The sequence below is a fragment of the Seriola lalandi genome, unplaced genomic scaffold, assembly GCF_002814215.2.
Source record: "Seriola lalandi dorsalis isolate HSWRI2012SDOR001 ecotype SW California unplaced genomic scaffold, Sedor1 jcf7180002054520, whole genome shotgun sequence".
Classification (NCBI taxonomy): domain Eukaryota; kingdom Metazoa; phylum Chordata; class Actinopteri; order Carangiformes; family Carangidae; genus Seriola; species Seriola lalandi.
The window spans coordinates 314318-337582 of NW_019525073.1; the positions used below are offsets into that span (position 1 = coordinate 314318).

Below are 23265 nucleotides of genomic sequence, written 5' to 3' on the forward strand. Positions count from 1 at the left end.
CACTCCTTCCCTGTGACACCCCTCTTGTCCCTACTGACTGGACAACATGCAGTCCCCTTTATGCCACCTGTCCATCAGCTAGACTGCACCTTGGGGAGCCTCTGTCACCGAGCTCGGAGCTGCTGCTCGCTGCCTTTGTTTGGATTCTGGTTAAGTCTCCCCCGCCCCTCCTTCCCCCTCACTCCTCTCTTTCTCTCTCACTCTGTCGAGCTCTCTTTTGCTCTCTGTGCTGTCCTTTACAAACACAGATACATAGAAAGGCACACACATACAGACTAGTGATTGCCTCCGTCAGCTATTTCCTACATCTGCCTCCAGGCACAAAGGACCCCACCGCCGCTGCTGCTGCTGCTCCCACCAACACCACCCCTTTCCCTGCTTGCCTCTCACCTATATTGGCAAGGATATCGGCTACTGGGGATGTTGTGTTTGGCAGAAAAGGCCGGGTGTTGAACCAGATAGAGTAGATTGTATTCAACATGAAGCTTTTACGAATTCCATCAAAACTCCAAAACTTTTAACAGGTTGTTTATTTGATGGACTGGGGAGTGACATTCATCGTGCGTTGCATCTTATCTCTGCCGAGACAATTATGTGAATTCTAGACCAACCTGCTGTACGACTTCAGCAGGTCACTGAGGTTATTTGTCCTCCATTCGGCTCACCTTTCTCCTTCTTATACCTCCACCTCCACTCTTGTTTCCTCCACCCAGTCCCACTGTCATCAGCAGTCTGAGGCTGTGATCGGGGCTGTAAGGTCTGGGTGCAGCCTGCGGAACGGAGCGAAGAAGCTGCCTTACATGGCAATGGCTCCTGTTGCCCTAGCAACTAGCTGTCCTTGAGCAAAGGGCGCATTTGGGGGTTTAGTAGGCCGAGGGACTGACAGTCCCAGTCAAAACTCATATAGACTTCAGACACATCGATCTGTGTGTCTTAGAGAGTGTGTTCTGTAAACACAGCCCTCTGCACAAACGGCGTAACAATAAAATGATGAATCAAAGGCTTAGACGGAGCATGAATGGTGTGGAATCTATGCAAGCGACTGGAGGAACTCATCGTTGCACCCACTGGTGGATGGGTGTTGCCTGGGAAGCAGTTCAGTGCATGCTGTGGTGCAGCAGGTGATATGTTCCCATGAGGACAAGGTGGGGCGGAGGCTGCCCACATTCTTTTGTTTGCCTCAACAATGACAGCTTAGCAATCCGTCATCTGATCACTCCTAAGTCTCTTCATTTCCTACCTGTCTCAAATTCGAAACAGTGTACACCCACTCAGGCAGTGCTGTACATGAAAAGACAGGTGTAGCAGTCCCCCCTCCTCCCCACCATCAGGAACACAGCAGCTCTAGAAGCACAATTACTGACTCCTAGTGTCACATGACAGTGAAAGTTCAGCTTGCATGCAATGTTAAGTAAGGCCAGACTGCCTTTGTTCGGGAGGGGGGAGGGGGGGGGGGGGGGGGGGGGAGAAAAACTTCATGCAACAGTATGAACTCCATAAAGATAAGAAACATCACTGGGTTCAGGGTAGACGGTGAATGGTGGATGGTAGGAGGGGGGAGGGGGGAAACAGAAGCTGAGGCTGTTGTTCTGTAAACAGATTAAAAAATTAAAAAAAACAGATGGGATGTGATATAGTCTAACCACGTCATCCTAAATTTGGGCTGCAAAGCAATTAATTCTTAAAATTATTGAGCTGAATTAATTTGAATTAGTCTATTTTGAAACCACTGAACACCAAGCGCACATCTACTAATTCCCACCCATATGCGATAAGGCACACAATTTGACTGAATTATTTACCCCATCTGAGCACAGAGGCTCAATTGGTGGCCAGATTATGGAGGACTGCACCATAATTTCAAATTATGTACCATTATCTGCATTAAGTGACATATTTTTTTTTTCAAGCTCGGGTAATGATCTGTCATTACAAATAATGGAACACAAGGTAGCTGGTTCCAGTGCAATGTGGATCCTGAAGGTTGACAAGCCATCTTAAATGGAGATTAATGCCGACAAAGGGGCCTGCCTCCTGCCACACCCCGGCCATCTGCAGCCCAGTGTACCGAAGGGGTCCGCCAGCAACCTGATTGGACCCCTCCATCCTCTGGAGAGCAAGCTGTCAAGTGATCTGCCTGCATGAAATGACCCTTTCCGCTTTATTCCCCACAACGGCCCACCCTCTAGCCTTGTTCATATTCCTACCCTGTGCGTATATGTGTTGGCTCAGATGCCTGTAGTTTCACCACTCCACATTTGTGCCTCCTTTTTTTTTTTTCCTCCCTGTGCTGAAAAAAAAAAATGGGAAAAAGAAGAAGAAGAAGAAAAAAAAAAAAAGGAGCGCAGTGAAAATTCCAGACGTTATTACTGTGCTGCATTCATGGCTCCAGTGATACTCCCCTTTCATCTCTGTTTCCTCCTCTATTGACAGATGGTAGTTATCAGACAGTATGGAAATACTGTGGTTAAGATAGTTTTCACTGATTTTTTTTTTTTTTTTTCCCTTTGGTATTTATGACCTGATGATCATCATGAGAGCGTTGTGGTCTTGAACAGAGAGCCACTCTGCCAGCGTTGTTTGAATCAAGAAACTAACATTTGCCACATGGTAATGACGCACATCTCCAGAAAGGCAGAGGGTTTGCGGAGTGAGCTGGTGTGATGTGTGTACGTGCACTTCAATGCGCTGTAACACACACATAGTGTTGACATATGGTTGAAGTGACTGGTCGATCAACACTACATTAATTAATTGATTCATCTTCTAAGGCATTTATCAAGAAAAATGCCATTCCCAGCCTCTTGAGTGTGAATTTTGCAGTTTTCCTCTGTTTAAATCCTTGTATATTGAATATCTTTGGGTTTTGAACAGCTGGTCGGGCAAGTCATGCTGTTTGAACACTTCATGTTGAGTTTTTTTCTGACATCTTTATGGACTAAAGATAAGTAGATGAATCAAAAAATAATGGTCAGATTCATTGATAATGGAAGGAATTGTTCATTGCATGCATGTGTGTGCAAATTTTGCTAATGATTCTTAAAGTATAATTCTATTCCGAGCTACAACTTCCATGTTTTTATGATAACGATAGTATAAGTCCGTGAAAATGTGTGTAAAGTTGCTAAAGCGGAAAATGTGTGAGTCTATGCCCTGTCACTCACATGTGTTATTTTTGGCCAAAGTTAAGGAGATAATGAGAAATAAGGTCAGTAAGTGGGAAATTAGTTAACACCAGTTGTTACATGACTAATATTTCCCTTATGGAGTATTTTTAGCCTCGACTGACATTCTGAACAGTGCTCCACACTTCTTTTTGTCCTTGTAAATACCAAACCTTGTGATGGTGAGCCTTGTATATGTGCCACATATATGAGGTTAAGCCCCTGCAGTATGAGCTGAAATTGTCCTCTGGGCAGTGGCCAGATAGGGTTTATTAGCAGCTTTCCTCTTTACGGCCTTTGCTTATTTATGCATTGATGTATGTGTATCGGAAGAAGATGGAATTAAATGAGCTCTCTCTCTCTCTCTCTCTCTCTCTCCCTCTCCCTCTCTCTCTCTCTTTCTCTCTCTGTGCATGTGTGTGTGTATGAAGCAGTGTGGCGCAGAGCCCTGTGTGTTTTTAAGTTTCCTGGGAGTGTGTACAGTACATGTGTTGTATGTGTGTGTTCTTTGAGCCTGAGCCCTCCCGAGGTGCCTGCGCCCTCGGAGCTCATTTCCCAGGTGTCCCACATTTCCAGCTAATCTGCTGCTCACTTTGGCTTCTAATCTGTCTCAGGGGAGCCTGCTGGGGTGGGGGGGTTGCGGGTTGGAGGGGTTTGGGGGGGGGGGTTATGATCTCTGTGACAACTGCAGAGGAGATGCAGCTTAGAGCAAAATGCTGAGAGACACATAGGGAAAAGTCAGTTCCCAATCATCCCCATGTACTCTTACACCCAGTTACACACACAACTTTGCATCTATATATAAGGTGTCTGGATCAGCAATCATGAGTTTGAGGTTTAAGACACTTACACAGATCACATGCTTGTGAAAATGTTGACTTCTGGGTGAGTCTCTGACACATTTTTCCAAAGCTTAAAGGGTGGGAATTACTACTAAAGTTAATAGAGTTACAAAAAGGCAACTAATCATTAAAATAAGTGGCTGCAATGTGTTTTTCCTTCATTGGGTAAGCCCATGAAAGTGGCCGTGTCCTGTTTTCAGTTATTTTTAGTGGTTTGGTAATGCAGCGGTACTGCCCTGTTTGCTCACAGTTGAACTTGGTTATAAATGTTGAACGTCAGACAAGGGGTTTCTTAGAAACTAACCCATTTAAATGACCCTGTGCTCTCCTTGAGTTTGAGAGTAGCCTGATTTACACCTTGTAGGTCATCAGTGGTGCCCTCGCACACTGGCATTGTCCTGGCTTACAGTGTGAGAAGCCACACAGAGTCCCCGACCTGTTAATTGCACCAGACATGGAAACCCAGAGGGAGAAATGAATATCTCATTTGTGTGCCAGTGTGTGTGGGGTGAAGCGAATGCCAGTTGTCTAATAGCTTTCACACAAGCCTGATTGAATTAGACGGCGAGTAGGACTTCGTTCCTAATTGAATTGCGGAGACCTTGTGTTGCAAACAGTGCAAGCTAGTGTTCCCCGTGGAAGTGCTGAGGCAGACGGCGGACAGGCTGGCTTGTCCTCGCTCCCAGGAACAGACAGACAACTCGTGGCTGCTCTCCTCTGGTTGATCTGTGGCCATGACTGTCGTTTCACAACGTTACGCTCTGCTTAGATGTGACCAGTTCAAAGGCTGATGGTCTGTAGTTGTGGTTGTAGGATGGTAGAGGTAATGAGAAAGCTGCTATTAAAGCTAACAGGTTGTCTTAATCTAATTTCCTCCTCTGAGAACCAGCGCTGCATCCTGTAAAAGAAACATATCTCTTTACGATAGCCTCTGATCTCTCCCCGCAGTGATTCATATAAATAGTTTTTACAGGCAGCACCAAAGCAAATAGAGCTCCAAACTTGTACGTGGCTCGCTGTAGCGGCCTCTTTGGTCACAATGGAATACAGGGAAATACCCAGCACACACACAATCCCTCTGACGCTGGCCATTTTCACTGCTTTCAGCACTTTTTCCTGCTGTGCTCACAAAACCTAGCACCTCTGATTTTTTTTTTCTTTTTTCTTTTACCTCTCCAGCCTTTTCTCTTTCACACCCCTGAACACCACACACATACACACACCTTGCTTGTCTTTGTCTCCCTTGTCTCTTCTTTAATGGTGTGTTCATTAAATAAAGCAGATTTCGGGAGAGGGTGGGGAGATGGGGTAGGAGTGGACTGGATCCTGAAAAGGGGGGAAAAAGGGGAAACGGGGGCCAGAGGGCTGTGCTGTTGTTGCTGTGATGCCCCAGACTGCTGGACAAAGAGTTTCTCTGTCGGCTGGTGGTGGAGATGAGAGGTGGTGGGTGAAAAAGACTGGAGGGGTGCTGGGGTTGTTGTTTTTTTTGTTTGTTTTTTTTCCCCCCTCAATAGGTGTGGCCTTACGCTGGATTACCTGGTATCAGACAGCTGATTGTCTGGTTGTGATCGCACATCGCACAACACTGCCGAGGCAGCCAGGATGGAAATGTCAAATGCCCAGTCTTTGTTTGGCCACTCTCTATGAGCTGTGTGTTTGTGTGAGTGTGTGTGTGTGTGTGTGTGTGTGTGTGTGTGTGTGTGTGTGTGTGTGTGTGCGACTGCTGATTCGGTCAGAGGAGCCAGATTCACAGGGAGCGTTTCCAGTATGGCCGGTCACGTCGGCATTGCTGCTGAAAACAACACTCCCTGCTTCTCTCTTTCTCTCTCTCTCTCTCTCTCTCTCTCTCTCTCACTCTCTCTCTCTTTGCCTTTCTTTTCTCTTTGTGTGTGTTCCTCTTCTCTCACACACACATGAACACTCACGCACAGATGCACAGACTTTGTAGGATTCAGATGGTTTTAGCTGCAGGTCTCATCCTAACTGTGCTATAAATCTCTCCAGCTGTAATATTCAGGAAACCTTTGAAACAACCAGCAAATTACCTGCTGTAAAAACTGACAAGCACCCTGGTTCTGACTTCTCACATCTCAAGCAGTCCTATTTTTATTCAGTGAGTCTAGCAGAAAACCCATAATTAAAGCCTTTATGTCACTATATGTTATTAAAAGTCATAAACAAGACAGACACAAGCAGCCGGAGGTTTGGAATGTGTGTGTGTGTGTGTGTGTGTGTGTGTGTGTGTGTGTGTGTGTGAGGGGATGGGGAGTGGGGGGGTATTATTCAGATTGGGTTTTAAGACTCTGTGTTAGATAAAAGTAGTGTAATACTTGGTCTTTAAATGATCAGGCAACATTGGAAACAAAACTCTCTCAGCCCGCTGGCAGAAGTTTTCACTTGTTTTTCAAACATAAGATCTGCGAGTGAATAATCCTGCCATGTCTCTGGAAGCAATTTGAGGTGATCTGGACCTTTTGACACAGCTACCATTAAATTGAGTTTGAAGTGTTTATAAATTCCCATAAAGCTTTTCTGTGTAGCTTTTGTTCTTGACAAACATTTCATTGTTTGTCCCACTTCCAGAATCCACATTCGCAGTCCCCAGAGATCTAATGGCAAAACGTGGCACGTTTGCTTGATGATATTAATAACATTATTAGCAGTGTGTGGTTTTTTTTTTTTTTTTTTTTTTTTTTTTGTAGTTTAGGTATAGGAAGTGGGAACAACAGAGGAGCTGTTGTCAATGAATATTCTGACAGTAATTAACTCTTCTTGCCAGAAGGATATCTGAAGTTAGGGGGAAACATCCAAAAAAACAGCCTTTAGCTTCCGCATGTTGAGCGAGACTGCCAGGATGGTGATCAAACAGCTCAACAGCACCAATCTGGGCAGGCAGGGAGGTAGGGAATTAAAGCTCTGATCTGTTTTTTAATCACTGCTCTCCACATCTTTGCTTCTCTACATCTGACACCAGACAACTTTGCAATTCTCAAAATCTGTCATCTGGATATAAAGTGGAAATTCCCCAAATATTTCCCCAAAAAAATAATGACCGTGGCAGGGCAGAGAGGCATGCCAAGACATATAATACTGTGTCCTCTTGAACTGGATTCTTTAAGTTTATGAGGTGCCGGATGAGACAGCTTTGTCACAGAGGGAAACGCAATGAGTGGAACCTGTTTCTGGTAAATACTTGTGTATAGTTTTGTTTGCTGTTTTGTAATGAATTTTGTATTTGAATCTGAATCTTGTATCTGGAATAACAGCAGATAAATCACAAATGACCATCTATGGTATTAATGGATATTCACAAGTTATGGTGGTCTGAAATGTGGGCTGAAACTATTTAGATTTTGACATAAACAGACACAATGAATGTAAAAGCACATACATTTTTCCTTCAGTGATTTTCTCACTAAATTGAACAGACGTACAGTAGCTGAGAGAATTGTGTCTCTGGATGTTTGTGGTATCGGTGGGAACATTTCCATTACCCACCAGTGTGCCATCCAACGTCAGAATATTGAAGCACATCCCCTTTTTTTTTTTAACTCTCTTCCCCCCGTGCAGATTTTTTTTAAGAGTCATTGTTCGGATTATTATGCACAGTCTGCATACTGTTGCAGCACATACATTCACTGTGGGCACAGTAACACGCTGAATTACCAGGCTGAAAAACTCCCCAAACACAGCCATTCCCCACCTACTCCCCTCTTGTCTCTTTGTTTCCATCTTTACACTCCTCTCTCCTTTCCGCCCTTCACTACCTCTTTATGCCGTTTCCTTTAGTGTTGCTCCTCGGAGCGCCGCGCTCCCATAGACCTCACTGTGCCGCAGAGGTTCAGTCCCGATTCCCCACATAGCTGTTGCCTGGGCCTCATTCACAGAGCCTGTTGACTGGCAATGTGAATGTCCAGGCCTCATGTTTCGCTCTGTACCCAAAACCTTTTCCCCCCATCAATCATGGGAGAAGAAAAACATGTCAAAGCTAATACTCAGTGAAGAGATATTTAAGATTACTTTTCTTTTTGTTGTGTTTTATTTTGGAATAACTCTCATTGCCACAGATATTTGTGATTACAAAAAAACAAACCACACACAAACACACTGAAATGCTGCTGTCTGGCACAGTGAAAATAAAAGCGTGTTCCTATTTCAAAGCATACCTTCACTTACATGTTATTTCATACTTTGACTGATCATATTGGACCACTTGAATTGAACTTCTTGAATAGGTGATGCAGCTAGACCAATTTGATCTGTCGTTTTCCACAGAAATGATCGCATTAAAAGTTTTATTTATTTGCAAAATACATTTTACAGTTCTGTTGCATCACATACTGAACATGCCCCTTCTACTGCCCACTGCTTTTTGCTTTTATTAAGTGTCTGTATCGTCACAATTGCAGGGATCATTATACAGTGGGCAGATTTAGAGGGTGACGACTCTGAGTAATGTACTTTGAGTTACAAGGGGAAAAAGAGCACTAATTCCTGGCCTGTAGGGTCTCTGAGTACAGCGATCTGTCTGTCTAATATAAACACTGGGATTGGACGCGGACTAATTCTGCCCTGTGATTTGCCCTCTATTTAAAATGGGAATTTCAGCTGCAGATGTTTCCATATTCCAGATGCTGCACTCGAGTCGTAATAATTGCTGAAACAGCCTCGGAATAGAATAATGGCTGTATTTTTTATTGCTTTGCAGTGTAGAAGACTGCAGCCGTGTTTAAGTAAGTTTTTAGAAACATATAGAAAATGGGAAAAACTGTTCCCATAATGAGTGAGACAAATTGCTGTAGATATTACAAACACAAGAAATTATAATAATCAAAATCAGCTTTGATACTAGAATAAACATTCCTGTGAACATAATAAAAATAATAAAAAAAAAAAGAAAAACAACCATAAATTGATGTAAAAGCTTCCTTTTGTTTCCTTTCATCAGACTCAATAAAATTCTTGTGTTTTTTACACTGTTACTAAAAAAGAAAAACTCACAACAGCACTGACAGACCTGAGGCTTTTGAACTTCAGATATGCACTGCATCCCGTGTGTGAATTTTTCACGTTACTGTACTTGCAACACCTCTGTCTCAACACTTCTATATTTTTTCCTTTATCGGTGGAGCAGGTGGGAGCTGGATTACCTGAAGCAAGAGCTGTAGCTGCTTTGGCCCAAGATAGAAAAAAAAAAAAAGCTCTTGACATGGTGCAGGAGCAAATGCTGGAAAAGGTTTTTTTTTTTTTTTTTGCAGTGAAGGTTTAGGCGGAATGTGACTCAGGAGAGGATAAGGGGATTTCACAGACAGCTAAGTTAGGTTGTTTATCACTGCAATGACTGATGCTTATGGCAACACACAAACAGATTCACCCCTTATACAGCCTGTGATTCACCCAAACACAGGCAGACTCAGAAACACAGACTTTAATGGCAACTGCGGTGTGTGTTCATCTTCCTCTTTATCATGAATGTAACTTTCCTCCCAGGTTTCCAGAGAGAGGCCCTTTAAAAGGGCTCTTAACAGAAAGCAGGGCACTTCAGAGATTTCTCAGGCAACTAGAGCATGGTGAATAATTCAAAGCAAACTTACAACATGTTGCCATGTTGCCATTTCCCCAGAGAGTTTCCTCACATGCAAGGCTTCACTGGTGTGTATTTATATGGCAGGTTGCGCTGATATATATTCATATGTTGGGCTCTGGTGTGTTTTTTTTTTGTTTGGTTTTTTTGGGTTGTTTTGACTTCTGGTCACTTGTCGACTTCTCTTGTGTCACATGATGCAACCAAATATCTCAAAGTAAATCACTTGAAATACTGAAGTGTCAAGAATCACATACAGAATTTACATATACAGAGTGTTAAATTAAACTGCTTCCTTGTTGTATGGTGATACTGTCATTTTAGTCACAAATGGTTTGTCAGTAATTAGCAATTAATTGCTACAAAAAGTAAAAGTGAAAATGTATTTATTTTTTATATTTTTATATTTCATAAATTCAGTTCCTTTGGGTTTTGGATGGTTGATTAGAAGCAAAGAAGTAGGTTAGAGATATCTCTTTGGGCTCTCACAAATGTCCACAGTATTCTGATATTGAATGGACTAACTGATTAGGCAATTTATCAAAAAATAATTGTTAGTTGAAGCCTCACACCCTTTATATTGTATCTGAGGTTAAATGTTTCTGCTGTCATACAATGAAAATGCAAAAAAACAAATTGTTTCCTTTTTTTTTTTTTTTAAAGATGTTATATTTTTATCCTGATCCTTATACTTCTCCTCCTCTGTCTTTCAGCTTGTCCCTCGGGCTTTTTCAAGCCAACTCAAGGAGATGAGCCCTGTTTGCAGTGTCCCATCAACAGCCGCACCACCAGCGAAGGCGCCATCAACTGCGTTTGCCGCAATGGATACTATCGCACCGACTCAGACCCCCTCCAGATGCCCTGCACGAGTGTGTATAGTTCCAACGTTGTTATATGTGAACCTTAGGCGCCTCTCCACACAAATACACACAGTACACAGACATGAATACGCACTCACAAAGTCTTTTGATTTCAAATATGAACTCTTAAACACATTGGCATTACAAACCCGCAAGCAGAGGAGCCCCGGGATCAAAGGACAGTGGTAGGCTGTGTAACTCCAAACAGAGAAACCCTGTCAGAGCTGTCCCTCGCGCTAACACGACGCTGACATGCCCATAGTGTGGCTGTCCACAGATCTGACCCAACACACAAGGCTCGGCCGCCCCTCCTCAACATCACACAGCCCGTACTCCAAGCCAGTGCAGAGGTTACTGGGCCAGGGCGCGTAGCTTTGTGGAAGGGCAGGCACGGAGAAAGAGCCCAGACTAGACTCTCTCTTGTCATGCCAATGAAGCTGTTTGAATTTGAATTTGAATTTGAGGCTGACACCGAGGTTGAGAGAAAGAGAGAGAGAGAGAGAGACAGAAAGAGACGGAAAGGATAGACCAAAGAAAAAGTGAGCGAGGGAGGTGGGGGTGAAGCGTGAGGGGAAGACACATAGATTGGAGATGAAGGAGGAGAGGGAATTTGAGAGAGAGAGAGGGGTTGTGTGTATGTGAGAAAGACAGAGAGTCAGTGCATAGAGTGTGGTCTAACTAAAACAAAACTGGGCTGAGAGAGGGAAAAAAAAAAAGAAGAGCTCCTTTCAACGATTATGGTCGAGTTTTTTCCCTCACTCTCCCTCTCTACGTGTTGAAAGGGAGAGAGGAGGGAAAAGATTTGATGGTTTCCAACAAAAGAGATTTGCATAAGCCTGGCTCTGGGAGTCGAGCAGCTGTTGTGAATGAGAAAGCAGCAGCGTCACGTCACCCGTATTAAGCGTAGCAGGGCCCGGCCTGATTAAAGCAAGCGAATGGGCCCATCGGAGCTGCCCGCCAGCTAATGGGGGGGGGGACTCCTCCCCAGGAAGGAGGTGCCGAGGAGGAGTTATGTCTCCGTGTATGAGAGACACCAAGAAGGGCACTCCAATGGGCTTCCTTCCAGAGCCGGAGATGTGTTAATTGCTGCCAATTAAAAGGAGGTTAAATACGAAGTGATCGATTCAGATTTAGGATGTTGTGGGCGGAGTGGAGTTGTTTATCTCATTAGTCCTGGAGGGTACGTCTTCTATAATTAGGTGCACATGACTGTAGAAGATAAACACTTCTCATTGTTTGTTTGTTTGGCCTGTCACTCACCATGCAGCAGCATGTGGAAAGTTTCCACCCCGTAATGCCTAGCTGCTAACAATGTCCCAACAGGAGAAACAGTAGGTTTCTCTCCACTGCACGAACTCTATACGATGCTCCATGAGAAAATTGTCGAGAATAGATGTTAAGAAAACACTTGACAAAGTGGACACCAGCGTGGAAAAATGAGAGAGAGTAAATGGGCATCCCGAGGGAAGAGGCACTGCCAGCTTGGAACGCCGTCAGCTCAGACCTCAAAAAGGCTATAGTGTTCTAGTGAGCTTGTGGATTTTCTCTCCTCCTGTGTTGGGGTTATTTAAGTTGCGTTAGCAGTAATGCCCTCTATGTCATCAAGGACACAACTTCCAACACAAAATTGGAAGTCACCAGAAAAACCATCACGATCCACTACCACCACTATAGAGCAATTTCATAGCATTTTACCTTCAGCACTGATGTTTGAAGACAAATTTATGACTAAAGTCCACACCCATTTCACCTATTGTCAGAGTCAGAGTCATTGTCAAACCTTTTTTTTTTTTTTAACAAAAAAATAAACATCTTTCCCTCCCATTCTCGTGAACACATTATCAGTAGCGCCTCAGTAACACTCAGTAACGCCCTTGAGAAGTTTTTTTTTTTCAGATTTGGCACAAATATTCACTTAGACTCAAGGATGAACTGATTAGATTTTGGTGGACACCTCACAACAAATCATATAACTGAAGCATTCTTACTCTAATGACAAAATACACTGCATGACTAAATTAAATCAAAGTCTTTATTATAAATATTATGAGTCTGGACAGACATGGATGTAAACTGCATATTGATTGGTTGGCTTACAACCATGAGGCAGTAATTCTAGGTTGTAATTTGTCCCAATTTCTTATAATCTAATAAATACAGATACATATTAAGGCTTGGATTAGAAAATTCAAAAAGTAAAATAGCGATCAAATAATATATAACGTTATACAGCGTTTATTTCAGTATGGTGAATTGGAATGAATAAGTATGCGTCTGCAATTTGGGCCAATCTCCTTAACAAGCAATCATTTCATCAAAGAGCTTACTTCAGAAAATATCTGTGTATTGGATTAATCACTCGAGTGTTTACTCTAGAATCTCTCTTGTGTCTTTCAGCTGTCCCTTCAGCTCCGCAGACCGTTATCTCCAGCGTGAACGAAACCTCTGTGATGCTGGAGTGGATGCCTCCTCGGGATTCAGGGGGCCGCGAGGATGTGGTCTTCAACATCATCTGCAAGAGCTGCGGTGGAGGCCGGGGAGGCTGCACCCGCTGTGGGGACAACGTTCAGTTTTTGCCCCGTCAGCTGGGCCTGACAGAACCCCGGGTCTACATAAGTGACCTGCTGGCCCACACACAGTACACGTTTGAGGTGCAGGCTGTCAACGGGGTGTCAGATCAGAGCCCCTACTCCCCTCAGTATGCCTCAGTCAACATTACCACTAACCAGGCGGGTAAGTGGGCCCATCTGTCTTTTTCTACACTTCATATTACTACCATGTGCTCTTCTCTTTTCTTCTTTTCTCTTCTCTTCTCTTCTCTCCTCTCCATCTTTTTTCACCATGGCTATTTCTGTGCTGCTCCTTTGTCGCTTATGCCCTGTACAGTACCTCTTCATCACACTCATTCCTCTACAAGCACATAATGCACAGTGCATAGACCTCCGCTGAGTCCGTTTCTTTCCTCTCCTGTATGGTGATGTATGCAGATTAAGGGCTCTGAAATGGGAAGGAGAGTGCCGTTGATGATGTGACAGACAGAATGTGATGGCCTGCTGGTCTTTACAGTGTGACCTCATCATCATGTTTTTCAGACTGTGGAGCTGAGAGCAGGCTAGCTGCTGTCTCTCCACTTCATCCACTGTTAAGTGATTACGGCTCCGCGCTCATCCACCCACTTAGTTGTAGAGTTGCATTTAAAAAGTTAAAAACAGGAGTATATGCATAAAGTAAGCATAGTTTATATTTATATTTATATGAACTACTTTAGAAACTAAAATGCTACTTCAAAGATTAGAGGCCAGTATTCCTGTGTGTTCAGAGGTCTAATGAAAAACAGGTTCCCTTGGCGACCGGGGTCATTTTTTTTAACCTTTTTTAGGATTTTCTACACATACACCTCAAACTGTCCTTCGGTCTGTCTTCTGAAGCTATTGGAGCTTTGCATGCTTTCCACTATGTGATTTCTGTTGAAGTCACCCGCATTGATTTGCCCTTTAATTGTATATGAAACGAATCATTTGGCATGCCAGGCTTTTTGTGTGCCCCCCCCAAGAGCACTGATGAGCGGGCTGGGATACAGGCTGGGCTTTATCTTTGCACTGGCTTTGCTTTGCATCCTATTGGCAACATACGTAAGTGCCTGTCATCTCTCATCATCCATCTCCCTGAAATGACTTTAAGTCTGAAAACTCTACAAGTAGACCACTTCACCTGAGGGCAATCTGCTATGACAGAGCAACCTAAAGCACTGTGCTGTTATTAAAGCGGACATATTGGGTTTTGTTTAACTACACTCTCACTCTCTCATTACTTTCCTCTGGAATTCCCAGATGTGAGGATGTCTACGCGGAGGCAGTTTAATAGGAAGTGTATATAAGTTGTTTGAACACATTTAAGAGGAGATTTTTTTTTTGCCTAAATTGACCCACTGTAACAAACGTCAATGTTTACCGAAATCTGTTCGTGTAAAAGTTCCATAAAGCACTCAGTTACAATGCTGAAACTCTAAGTCACACTAAAATGGAGTCCTTTATTCAAACGGCGACCCCTTTTTATTGTCTGTTTTGATTTGAGTCACTGGTACGGTGGGTTAATGAGGGCCTGTGAGTGCAGTTAAGCGTTGTAATGAGGCCCCTGCCCTATGCTGTCTCACTGGGCCACAATAAGTCTACCACCCCAACCCTCGGCTACTCTGCTTCCCCTGCCGAGGGGTCCTGGCGGAAATTGGGGGGCTCTGCGCCCTCTCCACTGAAGTGCCCGTCACTTTAGATTAGGCAGCAAGAGCTCCCGTCAGATGGAGCTGTGAAAAGAACTCAACTCTTGCTTGCCCCCACTCCACCCTCCCACTTTCTCCCATCACCCTGCAAAACCAGGCTCACTCCTGGGACACGGGATTGCAGTTTTGCGGTGCTACGCTAAAGGGCTGGGGTCACAGGGACCAGGAGCCCATAATTGCATCTGGTTTGTGAGGCTTGGAGGTTACATAAACATCATGTCACCCCTAATTACCTCAGGCAGCTCTGTGCCCCACTCTTACACTGAGAGTGAGAGCGCGACATGGAGAAAAACAAAAACCGGAGTTTGAAATTTTGTGTGTACAGATATGTGTCTTAATCCGCCCCTTAGTGAACTTGTGCTGTTTCCACGACAACAACAAATAAGTAAATTGGAAGCGAGTGGTGCGAAAGCGTGTCTCCGAGGGCCGCCGTCCTCAGCTATGACTTGTTGGTGTGAAGGGCTGCGGCGGGCGGGGGCAGAGGTGGAGAGTGGTGTGAGATGTGAGCAAAACTTCTCGCTCTCCATACCCAATCAAGCACCCACCACACTCTATTACCCACAGGGCTTATCCTCCCACTCTGTAGGTGGTTGGCGACAGTTCCTCTGTGATAAAGGACGTGATTGCCCTGGAAAATGCGGCGCTTGATTACACACTGTAATGCCACACAAAAGGAGATGCTGTGCTGAATGGCATTTGAGCTCATTTTATAAGCATATGACTAATTCCCCAAAACTTGCATTGTGTTGAATACGCAAACGCCTTGAAATGCACCTCCTAGCCTTTTTTAGAATAATAAGTCACAAGCCATCTACTTTGGCTTTACTTTGTCTATAAAATGTTTCTCATTGCGTGACATTAAATGAGCGGAGGAGGTGAGATAGAGAGGTGCCTTCTGTCAGGGGCCGAGGGTGCGAACCGTAAAGTTTCTGTCTCGAGGTGTTCCAGTGATTTAACAGGGTCTGACAGGTGAGAGAGTGGTGACAAGACCAGTCTCACATACAGTATACACGTACAGTATTCTCAAATACTGTGCTACAGAAAACTGCATACAAAATTACTCCTTATATTTGTGACCTATTCTTAAAGATTTACTTCTTCAGTAGGAATGAATGAGCTTAGGGCTGAGTGCTTCAGACGGGGCAGGCGAGTTGGAAAGTATTCATAGACGAGCAAAACCTATGTACATTTTGATATTGAGTTACTAGCAGTAGAAAGGTATAGAGAAGCACCCACCTTATCCTTAGAGGTTTAGACCTATTGACTGTATTCTTCACGTGTTAGTGTATGTACTTTTTAAAACATTGCTTCCGTCCCTCTTTTGAATTGACTTTCAGTCCAGTGTTTCAGTCAATCAGTTGATTCCACAGGTTATACAACTAGATACAGAACCTAGTGTGGTTTTGTTAGTGTCCCGCTGGGTTATGATTCAGTCAATATTGATTTATCAAGTATTGATTTTTTTTTCTTTTATGTTCTTGTTGTGTTACTGCACAGTATAAGAAGTCTTATACTATGCAGTCTGAGTTTAATGACAGGAGCAGAGGTTAATGTCAGTAAAATGTTTGATAAAACACTGTTTAGCAACTTAGTGGACTGCCGCTGTTAGCCTGCTAGCCCTGCTAGCTCCTATAAAGTATGTTTCCAACCTTACCTACACTATTTCCTGTCCCTTCCTGCTTTTGGCGATAACACGCATTGGTGTTGGTGCAGATCGTCTGCAGTCAGTGAGATTTAAAACAGGTGTGCTTCATTTATTTTAAAGTTAGTGCACTCATGAGTGCGCATGTGTGCCAACAGATAAACTGTGACTGAACTAAGAAACCTTAATTTACTGTTTTTTTGTTATTGTGCTTTCTTTGAGAGCTTTGTATCCGTCTGACTCACCCTATGGTAAACTGACTATGTAATGGTTAATAGTAGATGGAGAGCAGATGGCAGCTAGCTGTGAGCGTTAAGCTCTTAACATATTTTTTCATTCATTTTAATTGGGTTTTTTGTTTTTGCCTCTCTCTCATTAACGTTGTAAACAAACTGTAGCTTTCTTTTTTGCATGCTTCTCCTGCTAACTGTTTTCTATCTGTTCCACTTTATGATGCAGCAGCATTGCAGTACTTTGCAGTTTAGAAACAACTGGAGTGACTTCATGGTTATTGAGTCTGTTGTCTTGTGGCCGTTAAGGTCACAGGTTTAACTCTGCTCAGTGAAAATGCCAGAGTTCCCCTCCCTGTGAGATGTGCTTGAAGAAGACACCAGTACTTGCGTCATCTCAGTGGGCACATTTACCATTTTAGACAGACACTTATTTTCCCTCATCCCTCCCCTATTCTCTCCATCCCCTTACCTTAGTTGGCCTCTGTTCATTACTGTATGAAGTGAAAATTGTTGCTGAAGCCACATTTCCACCATGAAGTTTAATCAAATGTTACTGACAGCTGAGAGGCAGTATGTCATTCAGTCTTAATAGACTTCACAGCACTACATCCTGCTATTCTGTCTTCACACAGTCTGAGACACATGGCTGGATAGACAGGCTTCAAACACACACACGAACATGGACAGTGTGTGTGTGCATATATATATATATATATATATATATATATATATTTCACACATGTCAGCATGTCTTTGATTTCAGGTGAGCCCATTCAAGCCATGTGTTTAAGCTGCCAGTAACATTTAAATGGAATGGTTCCGATTAAGCAACGCCGCGGCGGAAATTATAGTTATCACCGTATGTCATTCATGTGTGTATGAAGGCAGCTGAGTCTTTTATGTCTTACAAACTACCTAATGTACACTTATTGTATACAGATGAGACTACTGCTTTAAATCATGAAGACACAAACAGGTACTAGCTATCTAATAATGTGACTGTAGAGCTGCTGAATCATCACTTTCAGGGCATAGAAGAGAGATTATCTCCTACCTGAATGCAAACTATCAGTATTCAGCATTGCACAACAGATAAATTAGATCTCCATATACCCAGTTCGTATGCCGCATTGGGTTCTATAGTGGCTGGATATATTAGATTCCAGAGGACATATTTGTTTAGGCATTTCATTAACTCAAGGTGAGCCGTGTCGTCTGCCGCTAATGCTATGGAGAGGCAGAGGGACTGAATTGGTTTCTTATCAGGTGAACCGGCTGATTGTGGAAGTGAACCACATTACTCCGAGGGAGAAGGTGTAATCGGGTGCAGCCCTTTCATATGGTCTGGGGAAGATTTATGGCTTAATTACTGTCCAAATTGCCCAGGTCTACTGTAACCAAGCTACCAGGGACTGCTGCTCCACTGGGCCGTGGTGTGAAAAGCACTGGTGCAGAGCCAGGTGGTACTGCCAGAATGTGTCAATACACCAGCCAGCTACTACTCCACTGTTGACTTTAGGACAGTTACACCGGTTAAAAAAACCCAAAAAGTACAGATTCAGTGGTTCATTCATGGCAATCACATGGCTGTCTGGTTCATTATCTGCCTTTGTCACACGGAGAGTCATTTTAATATGTCTAGGTATGTATCCTAGTTATGTAACAGAACTAGTGTAGCGTTGGCTCTTGCATAAAGGGTTCTTGTGTGCTTTATTAAAACTGCAGGATTGTTTTTAATAGTAGCTATTTTACCTCTGTATGCAGGTGTAGTTGTGACAAAGAAATCCGTTTAAAATGAATGTTAGTTTTAGTCATTATTAATAGGATTATAGCAACAGATGAATTGTGCCTGTATTGTACAAATATGCAGGTTTTTTTTTTTTTAAATAAAATGACTAATTGAGGCTGTTGTATCATCAGCAGTAAAAAAAAACGCCAAAGAAAAGAGCGATAGAGATGTAGACTGAAAGATAAAGAGGCTGATCGACAGGAAGTCAGACAGAGACCACCAGTATACATGTGCAAGTGTGACAGTGACAGAAGGTGTTAAGAAGGGCACATATGGTGGGTGCCAAGGTAGGTCAGCCAGGCAGACAGACAGGAGGCCTCAGCGTGCACCTGGAGCTCAGTATTGACAGAGCCCTGAGAGAGAGAGAGGGCTGCTCTGGTAGTCGGCCAGCCAACCACACATATACCGCATTCACGCTACTGCTGATGCGGCGCAACCTGCTTACAAAGAAGCCTCCAGACAAGCAATATTGCAGAGAGAGTGCGATAAGCTCAGCGATAAAGTGTGTGGTAAGTAGCTTGGAGGGTTGACAGTGAGGGTTTATCAGATGACTTTAAATAACCTGTGCATGCAATATGAATTTAATTATAAGTCCCCAGAGGAGAATTAGCACATGGATTGTCAAAATTAGTTAACTAATTGATCTTTGTTCATAAATCATTCAGTAGTAGTGTTTTTCTTCTCCTTCCTCTGTGTACATTTTGTGGATCTCTTCCTTCAGGATGTGATGTGCAGGTTTAAGCCTGTGCAGGGGAGAGAGTAATAGAGTATGCACATCGCCTGCATATAAATCTAGGTTAAAAAGGGCACGATCTTTTGGCCCAGTGGGCTGTAAAAAGGGAGCATAATGTGAATATACAATTAATTATTGTTAAGTGCATTAGCTGTATACTGAAATGCCTGAATGATTGTCCATGTTTTAATGCAGTCATTTATTTACTCTTTACATCTAAGAACATGATGATGGTGATAATTAAAAAGAAAAAATAATAAATGAAGGTGATGAAGCAAAAAGGGGTCACAACCCAATAAGCGATGTGTTTTTGAATTTATTCATTTTTCTATAAACTTTATGGAGTTAACTTCACTAATTAAGTAAATGGATTTGTGATAAACACAATGCCACTCCCCTCTCTGTGTCTTTTAGCTTCTTCTTTTCTCTCCCTTTCTCTTTGCCAAACACTCGACCAAACACCACTCTCTAGTTCAAATTCCTGTGGTGACATATAGACTTTTAGTATTCCTTTTAAGGCAGCTGAAAAACAGAGTTGTCATTGTCTGAGCGACTGTCTTGCCACTGTCTGGAGTTTCTGGTTTGAACCCGACATGCTGCTTCTCCCCCCAATCCCCTGCTCCTACTCAGATGTCACTAATACCTCTCATTTTTTTTAATGTAGCCTCGATTCACTCGCATACATCTAGCTGCTCATGCGATCTGCGTCCACCATCATCCTCTCCAAGGTTTTATGTGTAAATTGGGGTCAGGAACTTTATAAGCGGAGATGATCTTTTATAATCCTTGCTATTGTGTGCCACTCATTGCGGCAACCTCATACTGTGTAGATGAGCATGATTTCAATGTTAAGCCAGAAGTCATTGCTGTGCGTTGAAACAGAACTGGAGCAGATGTGCTACATGCAATTTCCACACTGTGTATGTTGTAAAACTGCACTGGCAGGGTTTCTCTTACAGGATTTTTTTTTTTTTTTGTTGAATGTGAATCAGCAAACAGTCAAATAATGGTTATGTGGTTCCACAATTCTAAGGAGGTCCAGGGCTTAACATGCATGAACTGTGCTATGTAGACAGTAGTTGCACTGGCCATTGGCAGGTTACGTCGATCCATGAAACTCCTTTTTGAATCAACGATTCAGCTCTGTTCTGCTCAGGTCAGCATCCCACTCTGTTTTGCACCACCAACGAACCTATTAACTCGATAAAACAAAATATTTTTTGCGTATTTGACCGAATCAGAGAAAAAAGACGGCTGCAAGCCCACTCTCCGCATCTCCGACATGGTAAGATATTGACATTCATTCTGTGGTTTGTGGAGTTTTTCTCCCAGCAGATGCCAGTTTGGAAGTTGTTTAAATGCAGAAAAGCAGCTTGCTGATTAAACAGAGTCCAGTTTCCCCCAGAGCTGTGTGAGTCAAAACCCTCAATTCCACATCCCTGCGGCCGACGGCTCCAACATTGTGTCTGTTTAGTCCAAATTGGCCTTGAGAGACTAAATGATCTGTGTGTCTTTGCAAAATATAGAGTTTTGAAATTGAACTATATTGTTACGTTCTTTATAAAATGTCTTACATTGCACCAGAAATGTGCACATGTGCATGTATATACATTACATATGTTTTCACCCCTTTTTTTAAGGGGGAATAGTAATGTGCAAAAAAAAGTAAACAATTTTATAATCAATTTGAAATGACTTTTTGACAAGAATTTGTGTTTGGTTTATCGATGACATTCTAATATATAGTTATTAAATACAAAATACCAGACTTTGTCAAGGGTAGAATGATAAAGTTTGGGGCTTATATCAATCATTGTCCCTGGTGTTTTGAAAGTCAACGTTCTTGTTAGATGCCTTGGCTGCTTTTAAGACCAACCACTAAATGAACATTACTTAAACTACTGAGGAACCATTTGTTTTTTCAAAGGAAGTCCCTCTTTCAGTAACAGCTCTCAAAGCTGCAGCAAAGAAACGCAGCGATTCAAAGATCATTCAAAACTCCACATGACTCAAATAGTCAGGTACTGACAATCACTAAAGAACTGTGCTTTTCTTTGGTTGTATGACGGTTAGCTCTGTGGCTGCAAAAGAATTGTCTCTCATTTCCTCTGCCGCATCGTGTCCACACATACTTATCTGGGTTGCATCTCCCCCGTCTGCAGATTTGCTGGGCTGGCTTAGATTTAAACCCTAACCTCTGCAAGCATCTGAAAACTCTTCAAGCCCCTGAAGTACCTATTTTAGAATTAGCTTATGGTGTGTATATGGGTGTATTATAGTTCCCAATCTTTTCCAGTACAGATGGTTTAAAGCTTGATGAACTGAAATCTCACTTTTGTAGCTTTACTACACTGGAAAGTCTTTATAGATGTAAAACCCACAATCCTTTGCAGCTGGGGAAACAGGGCAGGCTGCCAGTGTGCTAAAAGTACATGCAAATATGGGCCTCTCCCTCTAAGACGGCTCGATGCGCCGCTCATAAATGGACGGCAGTCGGAGAGAGTGGAGCAGTGGCAGCCTGTTTGGGAGGCTGCCTGGTAGAGGACCAGCTGTTTTGGGGCCTTTGGGAGAGATTGCGCTGTGGGGAAACTGATTTTTACAATGAAAAGGAAAAGGGATTTACGAGCCCTGACCTGTTCTCGCTGCCTCCCCCATCATCCCCAAATCATAGCATTGCTCTCTGCACCAGAACATCTAATCAAATCAGAGCCACATGGTTGTAGACACATTTGGATGTTAGGAAGATGCAGATAAAAGGCCCTAAACATATACTTTCTCAGAAGCATGAGTCATGTACTAACGAATGGAGATTTCTTTTCCTTTTTTCTAAGCTCTGTTGCTTGTAAAGACGGAACCAAAGAAAAGAGGATCAAATCATGAGGTGCCGTTATCTCTTGCTGTCAATAAAATAAGTCAGCTGCAGAAAATCAGCTGTTATTTTGATTGCTGTGATTTTTCCAGTCCTGCTCCTCCGAACACGGCTCTATATAACAGTTACTATGGGTGTCTTCAGGTCCTGGAGTACCCCTCCACTCCTGGACGGCTGTCCAATGACAGTGTTTTGAATACAGACTCATAACTGAGCCCCTGCTGCTGCCATCCTTCCACAACGGTCTTTCTTCAGCAGCCTTGCTTAATGAAAATGTCCATCAATAATGGGGGGGGGCAAACCTTAGGAATCAACCATTGAAAGCGAGGACATGGTTCAAGAGAGAGTGGGGAAGCCCACCAAAAGAGTGCAGTATAATAAAAGATAACAGAGATATAAATTAATGAGCTTGAATGAAAGCCTCACTTGTGTATGTGTGTGTGTCTGTGTGTGTGTGTGTTACTAAAAGCATGCCCCATTAAATCGGCTCGGATTTAAATGAGTGGAAATTTCCCTGTAAACTCCATCTTTAATTGATTAGAGAAGTCACTAGGTGTTCAAACATAACAGTAAAGCATCTATTAGAGATACTGAGCAAAACAGAGCCTTGGTTTTCTGTGTCATTGGGCCGAGGCCAGAGGCTCATGCTAGAATAGACTCCAAAGTGCTGTCTTTAATATCAGATCCCAGGCTGAGTAATAATGTGGGGTCTGAAACCTAATTCTGTGACAACAGCTGGGGCCTCCCATCCTCTTCCAATTAAGCAACACGGTATACAGCTTTGAAAGTTACAATCGGACCCCTCCCACAGACCCAGCATACTCACTATTGAATTTGTTTGTCACTCTGATTATTATTGAGATATTTGCTGGCTTGGAAATGTTTGAGATCAAAACATTCACACACAATCTGTTCAGAACTGAAGTGGTGCAAACGAACTCCAATATGTTAAATTGCATCAGGGAAAATGTAACATAATGATCATCATCATTGATGCACTTCAAGCCTTTTTGGTTTTGACGGGAGAAATGAAAGATATTTTATCTGCTGGGATTATCATCAGCTCTCCTCACGGTTGAGACTCCTCTGTCTGTTCTCTCACTCCTTCTGTGGTTCATGGGAAACTCATAAAATACTCCTGTGAGACACTTATTCATCAAGGCCATTTATCTTTCCAATTCAGCCATCTAATTTAATTACATAAACTTACAATCCCTGTCTTTGTCATTATATCCGCTTCATTAGCTTTAAGAACATGAATAGAGCATTCATT

General features: G+C 42.9%; 1 protein-coding gene across 4 annotated transcripts in view; it reads left to right on the forward strand.

The window, feature by feature from the left end:
• ephb2b (eph receptor B2b) overlaps positions 1-23265 on the forward strand; it is a 115933-nt gene that overhangs the window by 72351 nt on the left and 20317 nt on the right. For all 4 annotated transcript variants that reach the window (XM_023414042.2, XM_087175992.1, XM_087175991.1 and 1 more), the window contains exons 4-5: positions 10304-10459; positions 12848-13183. In XM_023414042.2, coding sequence (XP_023269810.1) covers positions 10304-10459; positions 12848-13183 — 492 coding nt within the window. The remainder of the gene's footprint in view (positions 1-10303; positions 10460-12847; positions 13184-23265) is intronic.